The sequence below is a fragment of the Fringilla coelebs genome, assembly GCF_963513975.1.
Source record: "Fringilla coelebs genome assembly, chromosome: 18".
Lineage (NCBI taxonomy): Eukaryota > Metazoa > Chordata > Aves > Passeriformes > Fringillidae > Fringilla > Fringilla coelebs.
In genome coordinates this window covers 9,231,175-9,242,837 of record NC_140044.1, presented here as the reverse complement: position 1 = coordinate 9,242,837, position 11,663 = coordinate 9,231,175, and the positions used below count along the sequence as shown (strand labels likewise).

Genomic DNA, 11,663 nt, shown 5'->3' with positions numbered 1-11,663 from the left:
AAAGAGAAACCCACCAGGACTGAAAGGCCACATAATTGGTGGTGGGATTAAAACCCTCACAAGGATTTAGGGGGTATGTACATTAAGCTTGAGGTGTAAAGGCCTGGGGTGTTTCTGCCATGGGCACCCAGCCAGGATGAGAGGACACAGCCTCAAGCTGCACCAGGGGAGGTTTAGGTTGGACATTGGGAGGAATTTCTTCACAGAAAGGGTGATTAGACATGGAATGGGCTGCCCAGGGAGGTGGTGGAGTCACTGTTCCTGGAGGTGTTTAAGGAAAGACTGGACATGGCGCTCAGTGTCCTGGTCTGGTTGACAAGGTGGTGCTGGTCATAGGTTGGATTGGTGACCTCAGGGATCCTTTCCAACCTCACTGATTCAGGGATTCTGTGACCCACCAGGGGCTGGGCACCCACAGGCTCCCACAGCTGGGCTGGGGCCCCTGCACCATGGAGCTGATTGGCCTCAGGGGGCTTGGAGGAGCGTGGCAGGGGAGCCCCCAGATCCCCACTGCCCCTGGAGCCCCAGGCCCCCGAGCACCCTTTGGCTGCCCCTGGGAACACAGCACAGGCGGTGTGGGATAGTCGCAGAGGGTGGGATGGGGCGGTTGCTAGGGGCGGTTGCTAGGGGCTGTTAACAGGGGTGGTTGCTATGGATGGTTGCCAGGAGCCATTGCTAGGGATGGTTGCTGGGATCGTTGCTAGGCACAGTTGCCAGGGGTGGTTTCTAGGGTGGTTGCTGGGATGGTTGCTGGGATGGTTGTCACAGACGATTGCCGGGATGGTTGCCAGGGATGGTTGCCAAAGACGGTTGCCAGGGTTGGTTGTCATAGTTGGTTGCCGGGATGGTTGTCACGGTCAGTTGCTGGGATGTTTGTCACGGTCGGTTGCTGGGATGGTGGCCGGGATGGTTGTCACGGTCGGTTGCCGGGATGGTTGCCAAGGACGGTTGCCAGGGATGGTTGCCGGGATGGTTGCCACGGTCGGTTGCCGGGATGGTTGCCGGGATGGTTGCCGGGATGGTTGCCGGGATGTTTGTCACGGTCGGTTGCCGGGATGGTTGCCGGGATGGTTGTCACGGTCGGTTGCCGGGATGGTTACCAGGGATGGTTGCCACGGTCGGTTGCCGGGGCGATGCCGTGCCGGGGCGGTGCCGGGGCCGGAAGCGCTTCCAGCGGCCGGGAAGCCGTTCCGGGGCGGCGCGGGCCGGGGAGCGGAGCGGAGCGGGCGGTGAGCGGGGCCGTGCGGGGTTCTGCGGGCACGGGGCGCTGGCCAGGGGCAGCGGGGGCTTCAGCATCGCCCCGGGGGCGAGTGCAGAGCCAGGGGGGGCTCGCTGGTCCTGCCGAGGCCGGGCGGCACCGCGGGGCTGGCCCGGCAGGGTTGGAGGGATGCAGGGATGCAGGGATGGGGACAGCCGTGTCCCCTCCCGGGGGCTGCACGGCTGCTCTGCCACAGCCCGGGCACGGCTGCCAGCCCCGGGCCCTTGTCCCCCGGCCGGGCTCCTCTACCAGCGGGTAGAAATTGCCCGTGCTCCATCCCGACGTCTCCTGAGCCATTTAAAAATACCAACCTGAGCTTTTTTTGCCCCGTCTTTTGACGGGATCTTAAATTGCGTTTTATTTCCACCCCAAGAAGAATCCAATACGTATTACTTGCGCTGTTCCCGTGGCTTTGTCCTCTGCCAGTTATTTATGTAGTGCCAGGTGAAGACATCAGCTGGGAAACACAATGCAGCAAGAAGAAAGGCTTGAGTCTCTCCTGGCTGGTGCAGCCCTGATCCTGGAGATATGTTGGATATTTATCACAGGGGCTGTTCCTGGGCCGTGGGGAACAGCCACATCCTCTTTGGTGCTGTCACTGAGCACAGCAGAGCCGCAGCCCCGAGGAGCCCTGGCTGGCTCTGGGGACAGGAGGGATCTGCCCGCTCCTCCAGCTCACTCACTGGGTATCAAACCTCGGGAATAAACTGGAGGGGGCAAGGGCAGCTCCCTCTCAGGGTCTGACAGAGGAGTATTGACCTTCAAATGCAATTTAAGAAGAGCTGCTTTAAGTGTGGCCATGGTAAGGCAGTCTGAGGAGAACGGCAGCTGACAACCTGTGGAGAAGAAGAGATTTTATCTGAGGAATAAGGGGTGAAACTGAGCTTCTTGGGAACAGGGAGGGAGGCTCCATCATCCAGAGACCTGTTGGTTTGGGTGCAAGGCAGAGGCTTTGGGCATTGTGTGAACCACTGGAGTGTTTTAAAACTGAGTCTTGCTCAGAGTTGGGCTCCAGTGATGGCAGGAAAATCAATGGTCCAAGTGTGGGTTTCCTGAGCAAGCAAGGACACTGCTGTAATTAGTTGGAGCACAATGCCAGGTTTTTCTAACCATCTTCCATGGGATACTGCTTCAAATTGTGGTGGCCACTGCTGCCAGCCTGCAGGAGAGCTCTTGGTGCTGCTCATGGCACCTGGATTTGTTAGAGAACTACTAATGCTCTCGGGGGAGGTGAGCTAGAAAAGGGGAAGGGAGGGGAGAGTTGTAGAAGATGAGGACAGAGATGTCTTTGTTTTCATTCTATGCATTTCCTTTTCCTGTTTATCTCTGTGTTGTGTTTCAGGTGTGTGAATTGGGGTTATCAGCAGGAGTTTGTCCTGAGAAGACTCCAGGTGAGGAATGAAGAAAGTTCCCTTCCTGCTGTGTTTGAGGACAGGGGCCAGGGACAGGCAGCAATAATGTTTTCAAAAGATATCCAGATGACATAAATGCAACTCAGAGGTGATTCTGTGTCTAGGAACTGCTGCCTTCGTGGCTGGGAGAGGTGATTTAAAAGGCAAAAGCAACTGGGATGAGCTACATGCATGCAGGCTTTGTTCACAGCATTGAGCAGCCTTTGGGACTGGCTGAGCCTGGCTGGGTCAGTGTGTGTCCTCACTTCATCTGCAGGTCCCACACAGCCCTTGCTGACTGAGATTGAATTTAAAACATTTTCTTTCACTGAAATACAGACCTGGACAGGACCTCGAGAGGTCACCTATTCTTATCTCCTGGTTCAAAGGCAGAATTGTATATACCCACACCCATCCCAGGCCAGTGCTTATCTGAGCTGCTCTTCTGAATCACCAGGAGCAGAGATTCCAGTCTCTCTATTCCAGTGGCTGGCAGTCTGTGCAGTTGGAAATGTTCTCCTGTCTTAAAATTCAAAATGACTTTCTGTATTTTGGCTGAATGAAAATGAAATAATTATTTTTTGTAGTTTATTTACCTCTCCCTTTGGTGTGTCACCAAGTGATAGTTGCCTCTTGTGCAGTGGCATTGAGCTGATTCTCAAATTTATCAACTGTTACTTTGCTGGAATTTGCCACGTTTACCATCCTTCTGGACTGGGTCACATCTGCAGATTGCAACAACCTCCTCCCAGCCTGAGAAATGCAGAGATACCTCCTGTTTGGAGATCATTCCTAGGGGTTAAACTCAGCACACAAACTCAGTCACACCCAAGCCTCAGTGGCACAGAGAATTGTGACTCTCAGAGAGCAGTGCTGATCCAGGGAATGCACACTGGGATCATCCAGGTCAGGAAAACCGAGTGGGGCACTAATCACAGCTGAGTGTGATGGCATCTCAGACTAATTGGATTTCCCTTTGGGGACTTCCTGAGGCTTACTCTAGCAGTTCTGGCAGGAGAGTTCTCCCTGGTTGTAAAAAGCCATTACTCATTCATAGGACAAATTGACAACTCCATTAGCAAAAGATAAAGGGAGGAAGGAAGGATGGTCTCATGGCTGAGAAGCTTGGGGCCCAGGAGATCAATATTTGACTCTGCCACAAACTACCTGGGAGACTATTTTAAGTTGTATGGGGCTTAGTGTAGCCAGCCACTAAAGCCACACCTAAATTTGTACTCAGAACTCATTCCTCTGCCTTCAGCAGCTCTGCTTCTGAGTTTTAAGTAGCTGGGTTTGTACAGCATCTAAAACAACAAGGCTGTGACCACAGAGACCATATAAATAAAAATAAGTAGTAATGACCTTGCATGTGTGATCAACCTCAGGAAGAATTTTATTCTTGCTTATTAAGCTTTGCCCTTATTGTCTCATGAACATGGTTCATATTTTGTCTGCTCCTCACCCACAAATGGCCTAAACCAGGAGTTGAGTGCTATTTTTGTGGACAGGTGACAGTCACCCAAATTAAACACAGCTTTCATTTTCCTTTTTGTTACTGCTCCAGTAGATCAAGAGTATCTTCAAAACTCCATGAGAGAATCTGTCATTTTTGGATTGCTCTGTATTTTCCCCCTTGCAGTAACCAGCCTTCTTGAGAGCAGTAGAGGAGAAGGGTGCACTGACAATGGCTGCAGAGCTGGATTTCTCCCCACCTGAGATCCCTGAGCCCACGTTCATGGAGAATGTGCTACGCTATGGACTCTTCTTTGGAGCCATTTTCCAGCTGATCTGTGTGCTTGCCATCATCCTGCCCGTGTCCAAGTCCCACAAGACAGTGAGTAGTGCTCTTTAATATTGATATAAATGGGCAGAGTCAGGGAAAACAGGATGGGAGAGAATGTTGGGTGGCTAATGGAGACACAGCTGCCCCTCGGATTGGTGACAATTTTATTATTCAGTCTCCTTCCTTCCCTCTGGTTTTCCCACCTCCAGCTTTTGTCTTGTGATTTACCACCAGATAGGAAAGTCAGGAACAAATATCTGAGCCAGGATCTCTCTTAATATCAGTGTAAAAAGCAACCTGAAGCACTGACAAGGTGCTAAATGCATTTGCATTCCTGGCTGCAAGAGAAGGCATTGTCCCAACCCATATTGTTGTCATCCTGCTGCTGTTTCCTTCATTAATTGCCAGGCAGGACATCCCCTGGCAGGACCTGACTTCAGGAAATGACTCTGGGCTTGAGTTTGTGGGTGATTTTTGGAAGCAAGATGCAGGTGAGATTTCTAATATATCCTAAAGGTGAGGAAAGCAGTTTTCAGGACTGATATCCCATCCAGTGCCCAAGGGTCCTTTGATGCAGTGTGCACAGGAGAACTTGAAAGGAAAAGGTTGAGATGAGCTGTTTCTCTAGACTGAGGGATGTCCTGCACCTGCCTGGCTTTTTTCATTAAAGAGAAAAATGTCTTTGGTGCTGGGGACAGGTATTTCAGTGCTGCAAGGTGATCAGGCTGCAAGTTTGGTGCTTTGATACAGATGTCAGTGGTATATTTTCAGTAACAACTCAGCATGGGGAGTTTTGTTTTCAGACTCTTTATTTCCATGTTTGCTCCTTCCTGTGCAGAGGAAGCCTGGAAAATTTCAACCTCTTGGGGGAAGGGAATGCCTCAGGATGAGGCACGGAGTGAAGGATAAAGTTCATGACCCTATTTTTCCACCTTTAACTGCTGGTGTGCTGTGATGCTGTCCTGCCATGTGTCATGCTCCCTCCTGCTTGTCCTGCCACAGGAGCTGCAGCTCCCACCAGGGGGATGAACAGGCAGTGCCATTGCAAGTCTTAGAATCATTTAGGTTGGAAAAGACCTTCAAGATCGTTATGCCCAACTTTTGCACTGTTACTCTGCAGCCACCAGCACCTGTCCATCATTTCCCCAGTAAATTTTTGAGAAATACCAGGTAACCCCATTCTTGAAAACTGAAAAGAGTGAGAGCTTTGGTCAGGAGTAGGAAGCTGGAGACCAGCCCCCAATTAAAATGATAAGGCTCAAGGACCTTTTACTGCTTCCATCTGTAGTGTGCCTTGATGTTTGCATACTCTAGTTTTTATTTTCTCCATATATAAACTGTCCTCATGACGTGCTGTCCATATGACTTGTTTACAAGACCATAAACACCATAGACTGCCCCTCCAGATGCTGAGAATGATGCTTGAGTCTGGGTAGGATACTGGGGAATTGCTGTCTTGGAGCCTCAGACTTTGAAGTTTGGACATTAGAAGGCAGCAGTGTTCACGTTATGGCAGCAGCATTCTGCATCCCTGAGTAACAACCAGCTCCCTGTGCACTGATCACAGCTTTGGAAAGCCAGCCAAGTCTCCTTCCTTGGAAAGCCACGCAGATGTGAGCTGTAATAGCCCAGGAACTTGAGAGACTTTGAACCAAGCTCTTTGATTAAAAGGACACTGTCAGATGCTGCCTCCCCCTCCATTGTCTGGAGCTCTGGCTGGGAAGCTTGGAACTCGCACGTCTTGCTCAGCCATTTTTCTTGTGTCCTTTTCCAGTTGGCACACTCAGGCTGAGAGAACCCAAGATGCTAAAGCAATATTTATACTCAAATGCATTTAATGAAAGGAGGCAATCTGCATGTGTGTGCTTTCTCAGAGGAGACTGGCGCTGTTCCCTTGTGTTTTCACAAGATAACTAGGTTTTATTTCCCATGGCTGCAATATTATCTCTCATCTCCTCTGAAGGAAACAAGCATCACATCTCAGCATTTTGTTAGTCCAGGTGAAGAAGCTTTGCCTGCAATTCCCTCCTTGGATTTTAGAGGCTCTGAGCATTATATTCTTACTGCTGCTTTGGGGAATATTTTTTTGTCTTGCACATGATAGCGATTAATGTTTGGCAGAAATGCCTGCTGACTGTTTCCATGTATCCTGGTGATTATATGTTATCTTTTCCTAATTCAAATAGTTTTCATTTAGTGTTGATTTTCTTCTTGCCTTCAAAGTTTTTCTTCTCCAAAGCCTGTTTCAGATATTTAAGCTTTTAATGGCATCTCTGGTAACGAGTTTCTGTGCACAAACTCACACTCATCAAAAAGCACATGCAGAAGGAGCAGAGATGATGCTGCTTGAGTCTCATTAAATGTGGCCTCAGTTTGACATCAATGTGTTCCAACAGAGATACCCAGACTTGTTTCCTTTGGTTTATACTTGAATCCACAAAGCAACCTGTTAGCAAATGGTAAAAAAATAGTTACTGACTGTTTCTTAATTGATTCTTGTAGGACTCTGACAGTTTTGAGCCTAAGAATTCAGAGCCAGTGAAGAAGCCAAAGGCAACTGCTCCACAGATAAGCAAGAAAGCTAAGAAGGAAACCAAAAAGAAACGATAGAGGTGTGACTGATGAGCCTCCCAAGACCAAACAACCACCTACAATTGTGCTTCCTCAGAGACAGCATCAAAGGCAACTAACTCTCTTAATGGTTTTCTGGCATTGCCATCTTTTACTTTTCAGGGGCAGGGGAGAAGAATCTTAGAAGAGTGGAAGGGTTGGGGTTCTGCCATGGATTTCTTACAAGCAAAGAGAACTTCACATATCCAGGACTTCATTTGACTTGATTAATGTGTCAGTCACCATTAAAGTGGCTTCTTCCAGTTCTGGTGGGTAGAGAGGGCTGTTGGCCTGGCTCCTCCCTGCTGGCTGGGATTTGCAGTGAAATCCCTGTGGAAAGTGGAGCGTGAGTTTGCTCCCTTGGATACCGGTTTGTGTTGTGTTTTTTGAAGGCAGAGGGATCAAATGGATCAAGAATGCCACACTACACAGCTTTGTATTCATCTCTGTTGTCATCTAGTCTGAAATACATAGCTCCATTTTATGGCTTAATCATAATGCCTTTGTCATATTCTTTAATTCTTTAGGTAATAACTCACCAGAAACCAGACTAGTGGAGATGAAAGCTTTCATTTCCCCAGCGTCGCTGTTTCCCCACCCAGGCACTCTTCCTTTCCATTCCCACCTTTGAAAGCAGGTACATTGCAGGGAACTGAGCCTGTGGTGGGGATTGCAATGACTACAAGAATCAGGAAACAATTTGACTCTGGAAGGTGCAGAACTTAATGCCCGTGCTAGGGGAGTTGGAGAAGAGCTGCTGAGGTGGGAGGCTGGTGCACTGGTGCTGTGTCAGCCTGCACTGCCGCCCTGTGCCATGGATAAACCCTCCTGCCAGCTGGCTGAGCCCTGACCATGGGCCCTCCTCAGCACAGCTGGGGATCACTGCCCTTGCAAATCCCCTCCCAGCCCTCCCTGCCACAGTCTGCTCCATCTCCTCTGGCTGAATTCCTCCTGGGGGTGAGCACCTTCTCAGCCTGAGGAGATGAGGTATTTTAAGATCCAAGGGGTGGCAGGCCAGCTGCGTGCCATGACTGCATGGCAGGAGACACAGACACAGTGTTCCTTCAGGCTCTGGCTCTCCAGGCCCAGGGACAATCCAGGGCTGGATTTAAATATGGCTAGACAGGACTGGAAGGAGATAGGTGGTGACGTAGCCACGGAGTCTCTGTAGAGCAGCTCAGGCTTCCTGATGCCAGCTCACATCTTGGTTTGTTTGATCAGGAGTGAGTCAATGGGAGGAGAACCTGCTCTCTGAGGCGCACCCAGGGTTCAGAGCAGCTTTGAAGGAAGGGTTCTCCCTGGCAGGGCTGGAAGTCTGTGATCCTCTTTGCATACACAGACTCCCATCCTCGAGTGACAAATGCCTGGTGAGCCCAGGTGTGTGTTCTTAACAGCAGGTGAGCAGCACATTCACAGAAACCATCAGTGCTGAGACCAGCCACGTCCTCTGCTCACTCTTGCTGTTGGTGGGGGTGACAGATGGATCCCAGTACCAGTGTGACTCTGGCTTCCCTGCTCCAGGCTCTCTGATGCTCTTAGCCAGAATGCTGGCACCAAGTTGCACTTCTTAAAATCCAGCTTGGAGTTCTGCTTTAAATTCTGCTTTTTAATTTGATTTTTTTTTTTGAGCTACATGAAGGCAGTACCAGGAGGACAGAACAAAGCATAGGAGACACAAGCACTCTAAAGTTGCTTTAAGTTCTCAGTACAAAGAAATATTACAAAAAGTTCCCACGCAGATAACAAAGAACAGTGTTGTGCCATGAGTTTCCATGATGGACCTGTGCTCTGTCTCTGATCTGCAGGGCAAAGAAAAGCCCTGGGTAGGTACTGCAGATCACTCTTTCCATTTTAATACATGAGAATGGTTTGATGTAAATTCCAGCTTTCTGCAGGTTACCTAAAGCAGGGGGTTAATGCTTTAATGGAGTCACAGGACACACGTTACCCGAAATACAGAGTCACTTCTGCAGCTCAGAGCCAGTTAGCAGTGGGCACTGTGTGGCTGTTACCTGAAATAGCAGCTGCTACATCAATGTCCACATCCAGCTGTTTGCAGGCTGGCTCACTCATTGCTCAGTAGAAATCATGGATGTTGGGGTTGGGTTTTGTTGGGGGGAAGAGGGATGAAGGTAAATTCCCCAGTCTGTTCCTGACAGCTTTGTACCTATTTGAATGCTCTTGTTTGCTGAACTTAGAGTATGTAGAGATTACCAATAACCCATGTATTTTAGTTGATCCTGAAATATGTAATAAATACCATCAGAATCTTTGTTATAAAAGAAATCTGTGTTTAAAGTTGTGCTGTCTGTTCCCTCACATTGACTGTGAAAGCTGCCAGAACTCCCAGACTATAGGAACACAGGGACATAAATAACCTATTCATTAAAATGATGCATTAAGGGAAATCCTTTCAGATCCTTTAATCTGTGAGAAATTGGTTAGTTAATACTGTCAGGCATGTGTGCATCTGTATCTGGGTTTGACTTGGAAGTAGCAAACTATTTCCTAACCCTGCTTCACCTTCCTGGAAGGAGGGAGAAAACCAGCCAGTGGCTAAATCAATTTGCCCCCCATGAGAGGTTTGTGGCTCTAAGAGCCCCCTTGAAGGTGGCCCCCATAAAGGCATCAGTTGTTAACAATGCAAGCAGGGGGTTAGATGGGCATCCAGTAGGCTGGTAAAAGGGATTTTCAGGAGCCCAGGTTTGCATGGCTGGACCATGGGGCTGTCTGGTGGCTCTTCTTGGCTGCAGTGAGACCAATGTGGTGGCCAAACTCTGGCAAGTGTGTGTTGGTTGTTGGTAGCCAAGCTCTGGCAAGTGTCTGCTGGTTCTCTCACCAGAAAACCAAAGCAGAGAAGGAAGGACTAGTGTGGCGACTCCTTTAATTCCCAAGCACTTTTCTCCAGGCTGTTTTGTAATTAACATCCCAAAGGGAGCTGAAGACCTCATTAAGTCAATTTTATTGAAGGGGAGGTTTTCAAAGGTCTGTCTCCAGGTACCTGCCAGTAGGCAGCACCTCTGCAGCCACACCTTGCTCTGCCTCCCAAAGCCAGGAGCTGGCTGAGGGCTGGATTTCCTCTGCCACAGAGTTCCTGTCCCTCAGCAGGGCATGCCTCAGCTCTGAAGAAACGTGGCTGGGATTTGGGAGTTCTTTCCCCTGTTTCTGATCACATCAAGCAGCTCTGCCATGCTCTCTGGCCACGCTCCTCTCCAGAGCTGTGGCCATGGCTGTCCCCTGGAGCTGTCCCAGGCTCACAATGCATCCTTGTGCTCCCCCAGAGCCAGCAGCACAATCCCTTGAGACAGACTAATAAGTAGCTCGTGACTGGAGTTCCAGTTCACATAGTTCAATTAAATCCCTGTTAATCTTGTTCAGACCTAATTTACTTTCATTCTCATACACACTCCTCTCTCAGCAGAGATTCTGCTGAGGTTCCCTGCTGACAGGGCTGGAGAGCCCCAGGCCCTCAGACACTGATGTTTGCAGAGCAGCCCCCTTGTGAGTCAATAAACTCAGATTATTTCCCAGCCTGTCACAAAGAATGAAAATACTCCTTCAGTGCCTGGCTTTAGGGAGGGTCAGGCTATCTGGCACTGCTTGAGCAGACCATAAGGAAGTTGTAGGAAGGGAGGACCTGCTCGGTATCTGTTTCCCAGAGCACTGCTCAGCCATTCCCCTGTGTGTGTGTGTTAATTTTTGGGGTGCTGGACTTCTCTCCTGGGAGCATCTCTTCCACACTGATACTTCTTTCAGGCAGAAGTTGTGTTGTTCACAGCCTGTGGCCTGCAGGGATTGAGATGACTGTATTGATTTAGTTGTTTGTTTATTAATCTCATGAGGCATCAGAGACTGACTGCAGTGAGGAAATGGGATGATGAATGGAGAGTGCTGGAGCATTGCTGTGTGTTTGATGATTAGCCTGATTGCTGGCCTTGGCACTGGGAAGGGATCTGACCCTCCTCTTCCTCGTGCAGCCACGGGGGGTGATTTGTTTGGGAAGCATTCCCTTTCTCCCTGGCCACAGGTGTGGGCTGTAATCAGTGTTTGCATTTGTCTTCCAGCTGACAGTCACTGCAGGTCCAAGGTCCAGCTCTTCTATGAAATTTGTGCCTTTTGAGTGGTGGTTTGTGGGGGTGTTTTCTGGCTTTTGGTACCCAGGCCACCGTGCAGTAGCTGCTCCAAGTGTCTCTTGCTTGGAGCTGGCAATTGCAGGGCAATGAAATCTGCTTCCTGCCTCTCCCTTGAAATTCAGCTGATTTTCCCATTTCATGGTGCTTCTTCCCAATTTGTGGCTTTTCTGTCACCGTAAATCACTCCTCTTGTTGCTTCCAGCCTGTAGACTCATGTCCACTGCAGTAGTTCTGTCCTTGCAGACACATTTTCCCTGCCAGTGACAGTGAGCATTACCTCCTGTTTTCAAGGACTGATACAAAGAGGGAGCAGATGCAGGAGCACCCAGGATGGAGGAAGGTGTCCCTTAGTAAATTTTGACAATGATTTTTTCAGCTAGCAGATGTAACAGCCAGGGAAGGAATTCTCCCCCTGCCTTGGGAGCTGTGCCAAGCACATCATCCCTCGAAGCCACGAGGAGCCAAACCCATCCCACACCACGCTTCTG

General features: G+C 49.5%; 1 protein-coding gene across 1 annotated transcript; it reads left to right on the top strand.

Moving 5' to 3' along the window:
• The first annotated feature begins 1,180 nt into the window (after nucleotides 1–1,180).
• Nucleotides 1,181–9,292, top strand: MANBAL (mannosidase beta like). The gene is made up of 4 exons (XM_084217979.1): nucleotides 1,181–1,229; nucleotides 2,601–2,649; nucleotides 4,289–4,483; nucleotides 6,935–9,292. The coding sequence occupies exons 3-4, from the start codon at nucleotides 4,334–4,336 to the stop codon at nucleotides 7,040–7,042; spliced, it is 258 nt and encodes an 85-aa protein (XP_084074105.1). The 5' UTR covers nucleotides 1,181–1,229; nucleotides 2,601–2,649; nucleotides 4,289–4,333; the 3' UTR covers nucleotides 7,043–9,292.
• The last annotated feature ends 2,371 nt before the right edge of the window (nucleotides 9,293–11,663 follow it).

Excerpts from the sequence above, each read along its gene's own strand:
- MANBAL (XM_084217979.1), top strand. The coding sequence starts at position 4,334 with ATGGCTGCAGAGCTGGATTTCTCCCCACCTGAGATCCCTGAGCCCACG. Across the intron at positions 4,484-6,934 it reads TGTCCAAGTCCCACAAGACA|GACTCTGACAGTTTTGAGCC; the intron begins GTGAGTAGTGCT and ends TGATTCTTGTAG.